Consider the following 17,331-nt stretch of genomic DNA (forward strand, 5'->3'; position numbering starts at 1 on the left):
ACTCCCCATTCAAATGATTGAATAACAAAAATAAAAGGTTGCAATCTAAAAAATACTCGGAGTATATAAGATTAGGTGGAAAATAATCGGATTAGGCGGGAAGTAATCGGATTAGGCGGAGAATAATCGGGTTACTGATTTTTTAGGGGATTAGTCATTAATCGAGGCGGATAGGGTGGGCCTAGCGATTAAGCGGGGAGTAATCGGGGCTATGCGGGGATTTTTAGAACAGGGGATGATGACAAAGAAACCTTCTAATGGGGTTAGAGGCTTTCTCCTTATGCTAAGGTTTCAGTCAGAGACGAGAACAGGCAGCTATGGCTGTCACAAGCTTGGCTCCTCCATGGATCATCTTGCGACAAACTTTCCGGTCAGTCGCAGCATCTTCTTATCTTCACTCAAATCACAAAACCCTAATCTCAAATCTCTCTATTCCCGCTTCGTTTCCTCTCCGACATTCAGGTTCATTTCCATAACTTATCTTGGTTTTGCTTACTACTTTATGTTCTTCTGAAGTTTTGATTTTGGATTCACCATCATACTTATTCAATTGATTCTTCTTGATGAAATTTTGCAACTTTTCTTTGGGAATTTAGAGGTTAGGGCATGAACTTGTCTTAGTGTGTGATGATTCAATCAAAAGTTGTTTGTTGTGATGAAATCTCTAATAAAAATTGCAGCTTTGAGAAGATGTTACATTGCAGAAGCTATAAAAGGAGATGTAGATTTTCTACTCAAAGGAGTTGGAGACCAAGCTGTTGCCAAAGAAGTCAAGCAAATTCTTGAAATGGTATTCTCTACCTTAATTCTCCATTGAGAGTCTTCCATCTTCATATTCTCAAAGGGATTGTTTGTTTATTAGGCGAGACGGGCAGCATCAAAAAGAGAAGTTCTTCATACAGATTTTCTCACACCACCTATTGTTAAGGAATCAGTTTTAGTATTGGGGAAATTTGCTGATGTTAAGATAGTTGCTCAAGGAGGTTACCCTGAGGTCGGTTTTTCATTTTTAAAAGAAAAGCTTCCTCGGAAAATGTTAACTTAAGCTGACAATTTTTGTGTGGGATCGTCTTTTTCTTAGGCTGAGCGGTGTAGGATCTCGATTGGACATCCTGATGTTCTAACTAATGATCCAGATATAGTTGCTGCTTTGAGGTACAAGACATGAATGGTAATATTCTTTTCTTGAGTTTTGTTCTTGTATGAGTCTTGAGTAAGTTTATGTTGGTATTTCTAGTATCACTGGGAATTTCGGGTTTCAACCTTGTTCTCATGGTGACTTCCTTGGTGCGATTCTTGGCACGGGAATTTCCAGGGAAAAACTTGGGGATATCTTAATTCAGGTATCAACTAATTGATTCTGTATAACAACATTTGTCGCTCCATTCACAAAATCTTTCCTTTAACATCGTTTCTTTGGCTATTTAACTTCGGTGGTACTGAAGGAAGAAAAGGGTGCCCAAGTCCTGATAGTTCCTGAACTAGTTGACTTTGTTGTTTCCGCTCTTGACAAGGTTTAAACTTTTGTGGCTTATTTGTATAACCCATTAGCCAATATCTTGCTCTGCATTACTCTGACCCTATGATGTAAATAAATCTTTTTCATAGGTTGGAAATGTTGGTGTAACTTGTACTAAGATACCTTTGCTTGCTCTTGAATATGAACCGCCTAGGTATGAGCACTAATTCTTAGAAACATACTTTTGCAGTGACAAGGTTTTCTTTTTTGCATTGGCTTGATTGTTTTGTTTGTTAGGACTAATTCCTTTAAAACTGTGGAAGCCTCGTTGAGAATTGATGCAGTAGCTAGTGCTGGTTTCAAGATTTCGCGGTCAAAGCTAGTTGATCTGATTAGGTAACAAAAAGCGTTCTTTATCTTTTTGATCTTTCATTGCATTCTCATATTCGCTAAAGAAAATTCTTCTTTGTATGCAGTAACAAGGACGTTCGGGTTAACTGGGCAACCGTTACCAAGAACGGAACCACAGTGAAGACCGGTGATGTTGTCTCCGTTAGCGGAAAAGGGAGACTTAAGGTAAGGTTGCTGGAAAGTGAGTTTAGTTAGTGATTAGTTTCAAAAACGTTAACCTTTTGTGTTCATTGTGTTCAATCACAGATTGGAGAGATCAATGAAACGAAGAAAGGGAAATTTGCAGTTGAAATCATCAGATATCTTTAGAAAGAAAGCTGTAACAAATTATCAATTATTCTTTTTCTTCTTTTATAATTTTACCTTTATTTTTATCTGTTCTCGTTTCTTCGTGTGTTGACATTTGTATAATCATAGCAAAATCAGATTAATGAGTTAATCTTGATTTTTTGTGATCAAAAATTAGTCTCTATTATAATGTAAAAGAACCGACGAAAAAATCGTCTATACATTACAAAGTATAACATTTTATTTACTTATGTATTTTTTTTATTAAATAATCATGTTTGTGTTTACATATGTATACTCTCACTCACACTCATTACATGCGTATGCATGAAGATTTTGTATACGTGAAATCCTTACGTATGCTAATAACTGTTTCTTCAAGAAAAAACCAAAAATATAACAACTCAAAATTAAGATATAACACTTACTTTTTCATGTTTTTCTATATAAAAATCAAGCATACCCACAATACCCATACTCACATTTAACCCCGGAACCACATTTCCTAGTGCATTTCCCACAATGGTTCGGGTTAAAGTTAACGTAAGTGCAAACGCCACCGCAACAACGTTGCCCAAAACCACATTTGTGACCGCATCGACCACAATTGTTCTTATCTCCTAGAACATTCCGACAATGCTTCTTGCAGCAATGCAAGAGGCTCGTCCCTTTATTCGCTTTTACGCCATTGCAAATGTTGTAGCTCGCGACGTGACATCTCATTCCTTTCTTGATCTTCTTGTAGTGGGAAACTAGTAGCCTAGTTTTGGATGAAACTGTCACATTTGAAAGTATCGAGGGAGTTTCGTCGAGAATGTAGTACTCCGGGTCATCTTCTTGGTCGACAACGTCATCGGCCAAAACCGAGTTAGAATCAAATGTTGCTATTATTAGGAAATAGAGGATTAATGAGAGAAGTGAAGTGGCTTTAATGAAAGTATTAGAGAACTTAACGACCATTTTGCTTTAAGTAAAAATTAACCAAAGAGAGTTTGGCTTTGGAGCAGAGAAGAAGCAAAGGAAAGGAAGAGGAGTGGGACTTAAGGGAAGATATGTGTTCTTGCGAATGAAGAGGTATTTTAAGGCAGCAAAAACATTATTGAAATTCGAATTTAAATTTATTTTAAAGAAAATTGACTTTTTTAGGCAATTGCTTAAATGAGTTGATTTTTCCTCAAATCTAGGCTACCACAAGTGATTGTTGTTTAGGTTACGTCATACAATTTTGGATCTGCTTGGCGAATAAGGTTTTCAATGGTATGGTAAAACAGGTCTTTTGTTATGGTTATATAGAAAATATAAATTGACAAAGAGAGTTATATGAAGGATTTTAGTTACTGGTGTATTAAAAATTTAAATATTAAGTATAATAAAAAAAAAAAAGATCGACTGTAAAAATATTTCTAAAATATCTTTTAGCTATAACATAAAAATAGAAAAGTAAACAACTTAAACTAAGTGAATGGCCTAAAAACCTAGAAAATAGCATGTCGCTCTAAACATATAGGTACTATGAACAATACGGTACATTTGCTTTTCTCATCTATTAGTTTTCATATAATTTGAATTTTTGGGTCGAACTCTCTAAATTAAGTTTTGGAGATCTATGGAGTTGGAGTCTATAGTAGTAATGGAAAAATTCGAACATTAATTTCGATTCACAAACAAACGAATAGATACTTGACTATTGTACTATTATTGCTTCCATATTTGCTTGTTACTTGCTAGCTCTACTATGTATTTTTACTTTCTGTCACTTTTCTATTCATCTTTTTTAATCACTTTGTTGATTGATACTTTTTTCAGAAACCTAAGTGTTACCGTCAAGACAAAAAAAGTACCAATCCAATTCCTTTAACTTGTGTTTCTAGCTATTACATACGATTTATGTATATCAACTATTAATAACGTTATGTGCATATTTCTATAAATATCATATAATTGAATCAATATTATTGATGATCAAAAGGTTACTTTTGTTCTGTTGTGTATTATAATACCGTTATTATATTACATATAAATTTGAAACTTGTTTGATCTCGAGTATGAATTAGATTCGTGCACGAAAACAATAAAAAGAGAGAGTCAAACTAATTAATTTAGGCTAAAAACCATAATGGAACAAACAACACACATGACTGAAACAAAACAGCACAAGTGCTCTTTGAAATCATCAAAGTGCATGTACATGAGTTGTCTCTTAAAACAAAACTTTTCTTCAAACGTTGCACGTGTGGTGACGGTGGAACTAGATCCTTCTTTGCTGCCAATAAAGCCGGGAAGATTCACACACCGGTTACGCTTACTACGCAACGGAACCTGGCGACTGTAATGTGCTCTCTCTACGTGTCAATATCGAATGCTCGTGACAGTCGTCTCGTCACCGTCTAAGTTGATTACTTTACTAGGACCTTGAGGTCCATAACGTTGAGCCGTTGACCATTAACCCTATTTTACTCGTTGACCTAAACAAAAACAGAAAAGTTGGAGGAATTAATGATATAATCTTATACATATACAACTAATATTGAAATATGTGAGAAAATGATCATGTATTGTTCATTAATTATATATTCTGATCATTGATTCTAAATTTTATGCCGCACATGACATGCAAAGGCTATATAAGCTATGAAGCCTATGTGTGTTGACAAAAATAGAAAATACGCATTATCATTAAAAAACATCCAATAATAGAAAACTTATGGGAAAAAATTAATGAAAAAATATTTTACACTAATCGTATTGGTTTTAGTTATCGAAGACTCGTTTGATTAGTCGAAGGCGAAGACAGAGATCGAATGTCATAGATGTGCGACTCCACGTTTGATTACTATAGGTATTTTAATTGTACACTAAAACCTCTATAAATTAATACTCTATAAATTAATAACCTCTCTAAATTAATAAATTCTTCCGGTCCCGAGTTAGGACCAGTGTAAAATATGACATAAATCGATAAATTAATAAGATAATAATTTTTTTGAAATTTTTTTGTAAACATATGGTCCCATCTATATTATAAATTAATAATTATATAAACTTATCAATATATATATATGTATATTTAACTTAATATATATATATATATATATGATATAAATTTATATATGTCATATATAAATTACTATAATATATATTTAAAATATTATATGTAAGAAAATTAATGAAATATGAATTTCTTATTCGAAAAAAGTTTGTGTTGTTGTTTAAACTTAATAATTGTTTTTCTACTTGCAATTGGTTTTAAAAAGATATTGCTTATAAAGAAAAATATATATTTTTAGATGAATTTTTTTAAGAATTACAATATTAGGAAAATCTCTCTATAAATTAATTACCTCTCTAAATTAATAAAAAATTTTGGTCCCAATATTATTAATTTATAGAGGTTTTACTGTAGTAAGAAAAGTTGTTTCCATGAAATTAGTTTGGAACTAATTCACTACAAGAAAAAAGGCGTCTTGGTTGTAAACCCTATCATATAAGTTTTATTAAAGTTTCATTTTTTGGATTTAGAGTTTCTATGTTTTTTAAGTTTAGGGTTTAAAGTTCAAGTTTTAGAATTTAGCGTTTATATATTTACAAGATTAGAGTTTAATATATATGTTTTAGGGTTTGTAATTAATGATAATAATTTTGTGGTTTATTTTTATTTTTATTTTTATTTTGATAAACCCTATCGGCTATCCGGCCGGCCCTGGTATGAACGCACCGAGGTGCTACATTGTGGTTTAATGTATAAACTATTTTATATTCTTTTCTATATTACGAAATTTCCCTTTAATGTATTATAGTGTAGAACTCATCATGTTGCGGTCTCATCTTCAAATGGAACCTGAAATATGCCAGAACGAGATGTTTTTCAACTCGAAATTATAATTTAGGATACATCTTTGTTTTTCTTTGAAAAATCTAAATTGTTTTTTTTTTTACTGGCAGCTTTGAAAAACTTACTTGATATGGTTAATTACTTTAAATAGTGTTCAAGTTATGTGTTAAGTCGTATAAAATACTATGCACTAAACAAAAGATTCAAGTCATGTACTATTCTCCATACGCATAAATAATCATAGACATTGATGGACATAGTCCTGAACGTTCAGGTATTCAGTTCTCGTTTGTTTGGATCTCAACTTTAGGATCCATTTAGAAACCAAAGAAATTTTGGTTCAGTTTTGGTTCTTTAAGATCTCAACTTTAGGTTCCATATAGTAACTGAAGGAATTTTGATTTGGTTCCAGTTCGGGTAGCTGAATCAAGAACCGATTTGGAATTTTTTTTTGTTTCGATTCTAAAATACATAATCAATAAAACATTTAGGTATTTTTGGGTATTTAAGAAAATAGGGTATATTCGGATTTTTTTATTGTATTCGCGAATATTTCAGACATTTCTGGATATTTTAGTTTGGTTATTCGAATTTTTTTGAATATTCGGATATATTTTGGTTTCGGTCTAAATAACTCATATGTTTTATATGTAATTTTATTTCAGGTATTTCGGGCTCCAGTTCTTGAGTTCCTGATCTATTCGGATGTTGACTCAGTTCTTGAGTATTTTACTACGATGGATCCTTATTTAGATATAATAATTTAGGATAAACATACAATAACAAAAATATTCATAAGGATGTTGAAGCAATTTACTACACTAAACATTCCACGAATAAAGAACCAAGAGTAAATATGTTATCATCCAAAGAATGACCAAAAAGACGACTGGAACAACCAACCAAAAATGCAAGAACTGTAAGCTAAAAACACACATAAAACATTGATTTTCAACAAAACTAACATCAAATTTCAATTGTCCAATATTAAATGAACAAACAATAATAGTTCTTTCTTGAAAGGTTACAAATGATATAAACCAACATCAATTTTGAAAAGATATAGCAATCAAATGTCTTGTTTCATAGAACATAGCTTAAGAGACTCTTATAGTTCTATAATAGTAACTTAATGCGTTACTTTACCTATTTACATACAAAAACTGTATTTTGTATATATATGTACTAGAGTAGAGAAGAGTCAAGAAGTTCCAAATCTGACAAGTATTATAGCAAACTAAAAAGTTCCTAGAATCGAGACAAAATATTAAAGATCAAAGAACCATGCCATATTTGACTTGCCTACAATGTCTGATAATTTCTTGTTTTTAACATCAACCATAGAAGGCTTCTTTGTTCAAAAAAAAAAAAAAAAAAAAAAAAAAACATCAACCATAGAAGAGTGTTACTAAAACAGAAAACTTGGTAAGGAAATCAAGAAAGATCCATTGCATATTCTAAACAAATGCACCAGTGACTCGATTGAGTTCCAAATTTAATCAAAAATGTATGACAAGAGATCACAGGATAGACACTAGTGCGATAACAGCGATATTTTCGATCATTGTATTTTGGAAAATCTAGCTAACGAGTACAGTTGCTAGAATCTAACACTGTAATCATCAATTTATGATGCATAATTCGAGAATGGCGTTTTAACATGTTAGAACTGATCACCAAGAGTTTAAAGAACAACGCAATACAAATACATTCGAGATTGAAGTAAACTACTACCGTAATTTGCAATACTGGAGTCTACATGAGACTCGAAGATACATCATACATACAAGCACAAAAACAGAGATAATCAGTATATCAAACGCACAATGTAATGCTCCAATACCAAAATAAAATCAACGTTTATATCAGCATATGCCAAAATCTAATTTCAAATGTTTAGAATAATCATACTAATCATAGACATGATGGACTTAATTGGGAATAATTTAAGATAAACAAACAAGAATAAGTAGTCCCAAGAAACTAAATCAATTCACCACAATAATTATTCTAAGAATCAAGAAGCAAAAGTCACGATAGTATCATCCAAGGAATACTCAAAAGACTATCACAACCAACCAAAATGCAAGAACTATGATCACCATACATATTTTATAATGAAACACAAAGCTGAAAAAATTACAGAAAACATTGCTTATCAACACAACTAACATTGAACTTCAGATTATCCGGTTTAAACAAACAAACAATCATAAATATCCCTTTCTTGAATCTTGAGAGGTGACAGATAGAATAAAAAAGGGAATAGACAAGAGGTGCAAGATATATATACACTAATATACACTTAGAAAAGTTATAGCTGAATTTACCTGCAATTGCCATAATACTGTGAGATATACCTTATAGTTGTGTCGTTTCTCATAAACTGAACAAAAACTCTTATACAGTATTCTATGATAGTAACTCAATAAGCTATTTTGCTGAGTAACAAACAGAACACTGGAATTTGTACATAAATATGTCTACTATAGTAGAGAGTCAAGAACTTCGACGTCTAAAATCTGTATAGCAAAAACTACGGTTTCTGAATAGCTGAAACAAAATAGTGGAAAAAGAATACATGTAGTCCACATAAAAGAGCAGAAAAGACAAGAGCATCTATTCCACATGCCTACAGTGGGGATGATAAAAGTGTACTAATTTATATCAATCACAGAAAAGTGTTATTAAAACAAAAAACATGGGAGGAAAATCAAGAAATATATATTCCACATTCTATTGATTCAATAGATTATCAAGTTCCATCAACTCTGTTAAACTAAAAGCAGACACTGGTACCATAACAGAGATAATTTCACTCATTGTATAGTAAACAAACAAGACAAACATGTATAATTTATAGAATCTAACACAGAAATCATCATTTGATGATGCAGAATTTCAAAATGTCAATCACCATGGGATTAGAGCATAACCTAAAACAAAAACAAAAACATTCAAGAAAACTACATCATTTGCAGTAGTCTCACCAACATTCAAAATAAATATCTACAAGAGACTACAAGATCCATGTATTTCATAAAATCAGAAACCTAGAAACACTAAAACAGTGATAACAAACATTTTACACACAATTAAAAATTTCCAATATCCATAAGTAGAATCTACCTTTATATTTGTGTATGATGTAGAATGGCGTTTCATATGTTATCACCATGGTTTAGAGAATAACGCGAAAACAAATACATTTGAGATTCAAATAAACTACTACTAAAAGAATTTATATGAGTCACCTAGATACCCTTTTTTTTTTTTTTTTTTTTTTTTTTTTTTTGGGCAAAAGTCACCTAGATACCCTAACATAGTAACATACATATTAGCACCAAACAGAAATAATAAATATTTTAAACACAGAATGTACCCAAAGCAAATTCTACCTTTTATCAATGAATAATATTAGCAATTAGAATCTGACGGATTCTAGATCAAAGACACTAATGCTATCAAGACAAGTGTTTAAGAAACATTTCTAACTATAGATGATACTTAGATTTGCATTTCTAATTTCTTTACTTAAGTTATATATAAAACACTTAACTTAATTTGTAAATTTTCACATGTAATAATATCAATTTATCATAGAAAAGTCTAGAAAAGCATATACCTAGTCATAGAATTTTGCTACACTTGAAAATGAGAACTCATTGGCGTCAATGAGATTATTACCACCTTTTGAAGCATATACCTGAACACATAAAAATTAGTCTTTAATTCACATATGTGTTTCTTACTTGTGATTTTCATATTTGAATCAACTAATTACAAACAAGTTTGAAAAGTACATACCTGTCAAAGAAGTCTGCTACACTTGAAATCTCCTCAAAGTCTTCAAAGGCGCGTACCTGAGGAAAACATAATTGGTTAGTCTTCATATAATGTAAATGCCCTATACTTACCTTGTTCTTCAAATTCTTTTGGTCGTATTTTCATGACTTAAGTTCAGTCTTTGTACTAATTTTAGGTTCAGTTTTTGTCTTAGACTTATTAAACCGTTTCATACTCTTGTCATAGTACTTTGTCAAATACTTGAGTCTTAAGTCTCCTTTTAAGTTGTTGGTCGTTATAAGCATCCAATCCAAAGTCTTTGACTTGTTGTCTTGTGATATTTCTAAGCCGAAAGTAGCAACAAGTGGTTGGTCGTTATAAGCATCCAACCCAAAGTCTTTGACTTATTGTCTTGTGATTTTTCTAAGCCGAGAGTTGCAGACTTGTCTTTGTCTTAGACTTATTAAGCCGATGCATACTCTTGTCATAGTACTTTGTCAAATACCTGTGTCTTAAGCCTCTTTTTAAGCCGTTGGTCTACAACAAGTGGTTGGTCGTTATAAGCATCCAACCCAAAGTCTTTGACTTGTTGCCTTGTGTGTTTTTTAAGCCGAGAGTTGCAAAATTCAGTCTTTGATTTAGACTTATTAAGCCGATGCATACTCTTGTCATAGTACTTTGTCAAATACTTGTGTCTTAAGCCTCCTTTTAAGCCGTTGGTCTACAACAAGTGGTTGGTCGTAATAAGCATCCAACCCAAAGTCTTTGACTTGTTGCCTTGTGTTTATTCTAAGCCGAGAGTGGCAACAAGGTGTTGGTCGTTTGTACCATCCAACAATTATCCTTGATTCAGTCTTTTGTCTGAGACTTTTTAAGCCGTTGGTCATTCCCATCATACAAACTGAAACCGGTCAATAATCTTTTCCCATCTCCCAACATGCATGCACTACCCATCCAATAGATCCGATTCAGTTTATAATTCTTATCGGGACAATGTCCCCAAAAAGAATCTGACAGAACACTATCATATTAATGTCTGCCCATGATTTTTTTTTGGGTTTTGAAAGAAAAACAAAAACATCAAGAACCAAAAATCTTTTGAAAATCTTATTAAAGAGAGGAGTTTTGTTCTTGGATAGAGAAAACAAAATCTTGATTCCAAAATTAAGAATCTGCAAAACAATTAAAAGGCTTTGAAAATCTTATTAAAAGAAGAATTTTGTTCTTGGATCTCATCGACAAGAACTGATCATACATGTTTGTTCTCATTCGATTTTAATCTCAGAAACTGAAAAACAAAAACGAACACCAAAACCAAAAATTAAAATCGGGAAAGATAGAGACAGACATACCTTGAAGGATTTCTTCAAGCGGAGACAAGCTTTCAGAAAAAACCCTAAACAATCAATTATATACGAACAATTAGAAAACTTGGAAACCCTAAAGAAACAAAAAGAATCTAACCAAAATCACCAGCGGAAGAAGAAACCCTGACGATGGTAGCAATTTCACGCCGAATCAAGCATCCTTCAAAACCCTAGAGCAATCCAACATAAGATCGATTACAAACTTATAAATCGGAGACAATCTTCCATTAAAATCCTAAATAAGAAATTACGGACGAACTACTAGAAAACTTTGAAACCCTAAAATACAAAATCACAAAAGATTAGGAAGGAATCGAACCAATTACCATGACGAAGAAGAAATCTAGACGACGGTAGCAGTTTTATCTTCCAAGTACCATCAAAACCCTAGATCGATTACAAACTTATAAAATCAGAGAAACAAATTCGCGATCTGTAGATATCAAGAAAAAATATCGCCGATTGATCGAGAGAACTGGAGAAATATTTCCTCTGATATTTATTGTTGCGTCTTCACAGCAAACGCATTTTGCTAACGGTTATATTTGCAAACGCGTTGATCCGTGAGATACTCTAATCGGACGGTCCTGCATCTTCCACGTTTCGTGGTTAATATTAGGCCTGATAGAGTTAAAGTTAGGCCCAATACGGCCCATTAATTCAAATTTCAAATTTTAAACTTTCTTCTACTACGCTCCGACTTCCCCATCGCTGCGAGATTTTACCGTTGTCTTGTTTCTCTACCTTCTTCAATGGCGAATTCAAACACATACCTAACCACACCGACGAAAACCCCATCTTCGAGGAGAAACCAACAGAGTCAATCGAAGATGCAATCTCACTCCAAGGATCCGATAAACGCAGAGTCTAGGTCACGATTCGAGGCATACAATCGTCTCCAAGCAGCAGCCGTTGCTTTCGGAGAGAAACTTCCGATACCAGAGATTGTAGCCATTGGTGGCCAATCAGACGGAAAAAGCTCTCTTCTCGAAGCGCTTTTAGGGTTCCGATTTAATGTCCGTGAAGTTGAAATGGGTACTCGACGCCCTTTGATTCTCCAGATGGTTCATGATTTATCAGCGTTAGAACCACGGTGTCGATTTCAGGTAAAAAACCTAGACGATTTTGTATTCGATTACGAATTATTTCTTCATAGTTGAATTTGGAGATTGTAGAATGTAGTAGAGAATCCTCGAGGCTAGGCTAATTCTGGGTTTGAGTTACTTTGAGCGAACTCTTGTTAATTTGGTGATTTTGATTACTGATTTGGTAAGTTTGATTGGTAGGATGAAGATTCTGAAGAATATGGAGGTCCAATTGTTTCGGCTACAGCAGTAGCAGATGTAATTAGGTCTAGAACAGAGTCGCTTTTGAAGAAGACGAAAACCGCAGTTTCGTCTAAGCCGATTGTGATGAGAGCTGAGTATGCCCATTGTCCAAATCTGACTATCATTGATACTCCTGGATTTGTTCTTAAGGTAGATTTTTTCTCGTTTTTTTGTGTCTATCTGTATCAAAGTTTGTTAATTGGATAGTTTCTGATGCTTGTGTGAGCAGGCCAAGCAAGGAGAGCCTGAAACCACACCTGATGAAATTTTATCGATGGTCAAGTCACTGGCTAGTCCTCCACATCGCATTCTCTTGTTCCTTCAGCAGAGTAGTGTGGAATGGTGTTCATCCTTGTGGTTGGATGCAGTTCGTGAGATTGATTCAAGCTTTCGAAGGACTATTGTTGTTGTCTCCAAGTTTGATAATCGCCTCAAGGTATTTAAACACAATCAGCTATGGTTATTAGTTGATGATTCCCCTATGTCTGAACTAAAAGTGTATGATTATCCAACCTTTGCAGGAATTTAGTGATCGCGGTGAAGTGGATCGTTATCTGAGTGCTAGCGGATACCTTGGGGAGAACACTCGTCCTTATTTCGTGGCATTGCCAAAAGACAGGAGCACTGTCTCAAATGATGAATTTCGCCGACAAATATCTCAGGTGGACACTGAAGTTATAAGGCATTTACGGGAGGGAGTTAAGGGAGGATTTGATGAAGAAAAATTCCGGTCCTATATTGGTTTTGGGTCATTAAGAGATTTCCTAGAGTCTGAGCTTCAGAAGAGATACAAGGAAGCTGCACCAGCAACACTAGCTTTGCTTGAACAGCGCTGCTCTGAGGTAACCGACGATATGCTGAGAATGGAGATGAAAATTCAAGCTACTTCTGATGTTGCTCATCTCAGAAAAGCGGCAATGCTATACACTGCTTCTATTAGCAATCATGTGGTGAGTAGTTTATAACATACAGTTATTGTTGCATTGTTCTTAAGACTTACACTGGATCATACTTTGATATTACAATTACCTTCTAAGTCTTTGAAAATTAAGTTGAGTAAAGACATTGTTCTTCTCTTGTTTCTTAAGGGGGCTTTGATTGATGGAGCTGCAAATCCAGCACCTGAGCAATGGGGGAAAACAACTGAAGAAGAACGTGGTGAGAGTGGCATTGGAAGTTGGCCAGGCGTAAGTGTGGATATTAAGCCGCCCAATGCTGTTCTTAAACTCTATGGAGGAGCTGCTTTTGAAAGAGTGATTCATGAGTTCCGTTGTGCAGCCTACTCAATTGAGTGCCCTCCAGTGTCAAGAGAGAAGGTACACTGCAGCTTCTCCTTCTCTCAGTAAACAACATTTTCTACTTTTCCATAAAAATGCAAAGTTGAACACATAGTCTGCATGAGCAGGTAGCAAACATTCTGCTAGCTCATGCTGGGCGTGGAGGTGGTAGAGGAGTAACAGAAGCTTCAGCAGAAATTGCTCGAACCGCTGCACGGTCATGGCTCGCTCCTCTTCTTGACACAGCCTGCGACAGGCTTGCCTTTGTATTAGGAAGTCTCTTTGAAATTGCTCTAGAAAGAAACCTGAACCAAAACTCAGAATGTAAGAACCTTTCAATGCTCCTTGGATCTTTTATATTCTCCTAGAGCCCTGCATCTTATGAACAAATGGTCTTTGCAGATGAGAAGAAAACCGAAAATATGGATGGATATGTGGGCTTTCATGCCGCTGTACGGAACTGTTACAGCCGTTTTGTGAAGAATCTTGCGAAACAGTGTAAGCAATTAGTAAGACACCATCTTGATTCAGTGACCAGCCCATATTCCATGGCGTGCTATGAGAATGACTACCACCAAGGAGGAGCTTTTGGCTCATATAACAAATTCAACCAAGCCTCAGGTAATTCGTTTTGCTTCGAGCTCTCTGATACCAGTCGTGATGAGCCAATGAAAGATCAAGAAAACATTCCTCCGGAGAATAATAATGGCCAAGAGACAACACCCGGAAAAGGAGGGGAAAGCCACATAACAGTTCCTGAGACGCCTTCACCGGACCAACCTTGTGAGATAGTGTATGGTTTGGTAAAGAAAGAAATTGGAAATGGTCCTGATGGTGTTGGAGCTAGAAAAAGAATGGCGAGAATGGTGGGAAACAGGAACATAGAGCCATTTAGAGTTCAAAATGGTGGGCTTATGTTTGGTAACGGGGATAACGGAATGAAATCAAGCTCTGCTTACTCTGAGATATGTTCATCAGCCGCACAACATTTTGCTAGAATACGCGAAGTTCTTGTCGAAAGAAGCGTAACATCGACTCTAAACTCAGGGTTTCTAACACCTTGGTGAGTCTACTGATAAAAATTCATTGTTTCCTTGTAGAAGGAGGAAACATTTTTATTTGATATTCTGTTTGTTTATGCAGCCGAGACAGACTAGTGGTTGCACTTGGATTGGATCTATTTGCAGTAAATGACGATAAGTTCATGGACATGTTCGTTGCTCCTGGAGCCATTGATGTACTGCAAAACGAACGTCAACAGCTTCAGAAACGCCAGAAGATTCTTCAATCTTGCTTGACTGAATTCAAAACCGTGGCTCGTTCTCTATGATGAAATGAATGATCATTGTCTCTATGATGTGTTCTCTTCTCTGTAACGTGGTGAATTCTTCTTGTGGCTATAATGTTGTTTTATGCTCAATTTCAACGTATGGTAATTTTCTTGAAACATAATATTGTTCTTGTATAAGCTCACTTCTGCATCATTGATTAGAACAGTTTGGCACAATCGAGTACACAAACCAATTGAACCAGAAACAATTAACCATAACCGAGAATCGATTGACTAATCCGGACACTTGGTTATTACTCTGAGTCTGAATATAGGGGCCAATTGATGGGTTTATGGGGTTAGGGAAAATATGTAAAACATGAGAATTGAAGGAGAGTTCTGTTAGAAAAATATGGGTTTATTACTTTATTTATCTGTAATATGTAATCGTATAGGAGATATATGTAAAAAACAAAGAAAAAAAAACTCCAATATAAAGAAAATGGTGAAAAAGTAAAAAAAACAAAAACAAAATTGGTGAAACTTGATGGCGTAAATCCAGATGTTCCTCCATGTCCCTCATCATCATTCATTGAGCTCATTATTGAGAGAAGAGTTGTTTATTTTTTCCTTAAAATGTTAGAAATAAATTGGATACAAGATGTTTTAGACGTCTGTCTAATTAATTTGTTTAACCATCGATTAATGCATTTATCATTTTTTAGTAAAAATACAAATAAAAGAAAAACAACATCATATATTTTTTATATAAAAAGAAAATCAAATCTCTTATCAAAATTAATGTTTAATTTTGAATTAGCACATATATAGGGGGGTATGGATAAGATTTTTCTCAATAAGATGGTGTTTTGGAATATATTCGGTTCAAATTTAATTTTGTTTTTATCATGGCATAAATAATTATGACGCAAGAAATAAGAAAACAAATGGATATAGTTTTGTTGGTGTGTGTAAAAGAACTAGCTGGATCGCATAGTTAGATGAAAGAAGATTTGAAGAAGATTTGTTCCGTTGAAATTCCTATAAACGAAGAGACAAATCTCATTCCTCGTGTGATCAAAAGTAATAATATAGCTTTTGGCACTCACAGGAATCGATTCGAAAACTGTTGGTACTAATATACAAAACTTAATTTTCACAAGCATACACAAAGATGCTCTAGTATTGTTGAAGATTAGACTATCAGCAGTGGCAAATGTGTTTGTGTGGGTGTAAGTATTTTTTTAGTATTATAATTTAAAGCAAAAGAGAAAAGAGAAAAAGAAAGAAAGAGAAAGATAGAGAGAAAAATTGTTACACCCGAGTGTAAACTTACACCCGGGTGTGAAGAGAGAGACAATTTTTTTGTTTTTTTAATACTTACACCCCAAGACTCACACCCACCTGCTTGCTCCACTGCCCATGCCCTTACTACTCTATAGCTAATGGACCAATATTCAGATATTTGCTTCATTTGTTTTTGTTTTCTATATTGGAGGTTAATTAACAAGTATGATGATCAGGGATATCATAATTAGCATAAACAATTGATGCATTTGACTCGATTATAGAATAAATATCATTTAAAATTTTTATATATATGCACCTAAACTAGAACTCTTAATCTTTTGCTCTAGATATGTAATAAAATATTTACCCATAATTTTAAATAGTTTAAAAGAGTATTAGCTAGCCATGCCCATACGTAAACCCTAAAAGATCAGATTATGTCTTAAACAAATTCTATAGATATGGCTAAGCAATTAAGCAATTAAGCATGGCTTTTCCAAAAATTTGTAAAATAGTGCTCCTTTAGTTTGAATATAATGCAGCTTAATAAGGGTTTCTTCGGCTCCCATGAAAACGTATGATGTGCCTTTTTTTTTTTTCGTCTGAAAGATTATATATCACGGGTGAAATACGTTGTCGGAATACAAAGGCCGGCGGGAATTTAACCCCCAGAAACTAAGCCGGCGGGACTCTAACCCCCAGAAACTGAGCCCCAAACACGGGGAGACAAACAAAAGAGAAAAACTAAAACTGAAAATATCTAAACATGATTAAAATGATTTAACACAGAGATACAAATTCCTTATTATCCGAGCCAATCGAAATCGCAAAACTAGCTGGAAGTCGACGAAGGAGCTGACCACCACCCAGAAAGTCTCCTATCTACAAGCCTCACTTGTTAATTAAGAGTATTCGGAAGAAAAACCTTGGGATACCTTGGATGGCGGGACGGTGGAACCTTGGCCAAACTTGCAAAGACCGTCGGAATCGCCGGGCCGGGAATGTCAACTAATGGACGTGAAC

At 34.2% G+C, this 17,331-nt stretch overlaps 3 protein-coding genes and 1 long non-coding RNA gene across 7 annotated transcripts; 2 read left to right on the forward strand and 2 right to left on the reverse strand.

The window, feature by feature from the left end:
* The first annotated feature begins 271 nt into the window (after positions 1 to 271).
* Positions 272 to 2,332, forward strand: LOC9330486 (putative RNA-binding protein YlmH). 2 transcript variants are annotated; one of them, XM_021011522.1, is made up of 10 exons: positions 272 to 462; positions 681 to 790; positions 863 to 994; positions 1,082 to 1,155; positions 1,238 to 1,343; positions 1,446 to 1,514; positions 1,609 to 1,673; positions 1,757 to 1,855; positions 1,936 to 2,035; positions 2,117 to 2,332. In XM_021011522.1, exons 1-10 carry the CDS (start codon positions 318 to 320, stop codon positions 2,177 to 2,179), a joined length of 963 nt encoding a protein of 320 aa, XP_020867181.1. In that variant the 5' UTR covers positions 272 to 317; the 3' UTR covers positions 2,180 to 2,332. The 2 variants fall into 2 exon arrangements, with proteins under 2 accessions (XP_020867181.1, XP_020867183.1); XM_021011524.1 differs by having other exon boundaries at positions 705 to 790.
* On the reverse strand, positions 2,259 to 3,523 carry LOC110224720 (protein GRIM REAPER). The gene has a single exon (XM_021011546.1). It carries the CDS (start codon positions 3,116 to 3,118, stop codon positions 2,612 to 2,614), a length of 507 nt encoding a protein of 168 aa, XP_020867205.1. The 5' UTR covers positions 3,119 to 3,523; the 3' UTR covers positions 2,259 to 2,611.
* A 654-nt stretch (positions 3,524 to 4,177) lies between these two features.
* Positions 4,178 to 11,737, reverse strand: LOC110224723. 3 transcript variants are annotated; one of them, XR_002329208.1, is made up of 6 exons: positions 11,470 to 11,737; positions 11,241 to 11,313; positions 11,129 to 11,172; positions 9,798 to 9,853; positions 9,616 to 9,696; positions 4,178 to 4,623 (listed from the first exon to the last, which is right to left on the reverse strand). It is a non-coding gene; the product is annotated as an uncharacterized LOC110224723 (long non-coding RNA). The 3 variants fall into 3 exon arrangements; XR_002329210.1 differs by lacking the exon at positions 4,178 to 4,623 and adding an exon at positions 8,308 to 9,244 and having other exon boundaries at positions 9,299 to 9,696; positions 9,798 to 11,172; positions 11,241 to 11,303; XR_002329209.1 differs by lacking the exon at positions 4,178 to 4,623 and adding an exon at positions 8,308 to 9,244 and having other exon boundaries at positions 9,299 to 9,696; positions 9,798 to 11,172.
* Positions 11,738 to 11,819: 82 nt separating this feature from the next.
* LOC9327792 (dynamin-related protein 5A) lies at positions 11,820 to 15,232 on the forward strand. Its single transcript, XM_002891684.2, has 8 exons — positions 11,820 to 12,249; positions 12,430 to 12,621; positions 12,701 to 12,907; positions 12,993 to 13,421; positions 13,560 to 13,787; positions 13,877 to 14,072; positions 14,151 to 14,811; positions 14,892 to 15,232. The coding sequence occupies exons 1-8, from the start codon at positions 11,896 to 11,898 to the stop codon at positions 15,076 to 15,078; spliced, it is 2,454 nt and encodes an 817-aa protein (XP_002891730.1). The 5' UTR covers positions 11,820 to 11,895; the 3' UTR covers positions 15,079 to 15,232.
* Positions 15,233 to 17,331: the final 2,099 nt, after the last annotated feature.

Source organism: Arabidopsis lyrata, assembly GCF_000004255.2.
Source record: "Arabidopsis lyrata subsp. lyrata unplaced genomic scaffold ARALYscaffold_1, whole genome shotgun sequence".
Classification (NCBI taxonomy): Eukaryota; Viridiplantae; Streptophyta; class Magnoliopsida; order Brassicales; family Brassicaceae; genus Arabidopsis; species Arabidopsis lyrata.

Coding starts and splice junctions, on each gene's coding strand:
- LOC110224720 (XM_021011546.1), bottom strand. CDS start 3,118: ATGGTCGTTAAGTTCTCTAATACTTTCATTAAAGCCACTTCACTTCTC.
- LOC9330486 (XM_021011522.1), top strand. CDS start 318: ATGGCTGTCACAAGCTTGGCTCCTCCATGGATCATCTTGCGACAAACT. Junction 1,674..1,756: donor CTTGAATATGAACCGCCTAG/GTATGAGCACTA, acceptor TTTGTTTGTTAG/GACTAATTCCTTTAAAACTG. Junction 1,856..1,935: donor AAGCTAGTTGATCTGATTAG/GTAACAAAAAGC, acceptor CTTTGTATGCAG/TAACAAGGACGTTCGGGTTA.
- LOC9327792 (XM_002891684.2), top strand. CDS start 11,896: ATGGCGAATTCAAACACATACCTAACCACACCGACGAAAACCCCATCT. Junction 12,908..12,992: donor AGTTTGATAATCGCCTCAAG/GTATTTAAACAC, acceptor CAACCTTTGCAG/GAATTTAGTGATCGCGGTGA. Junction 13,788..13,876: donor CTCCAGTGTCAAGAGAGAAG/GTACACTGCAGC, acceptor CTGCATGAGCAG/GTAGCAAACATTCTGCTAGC.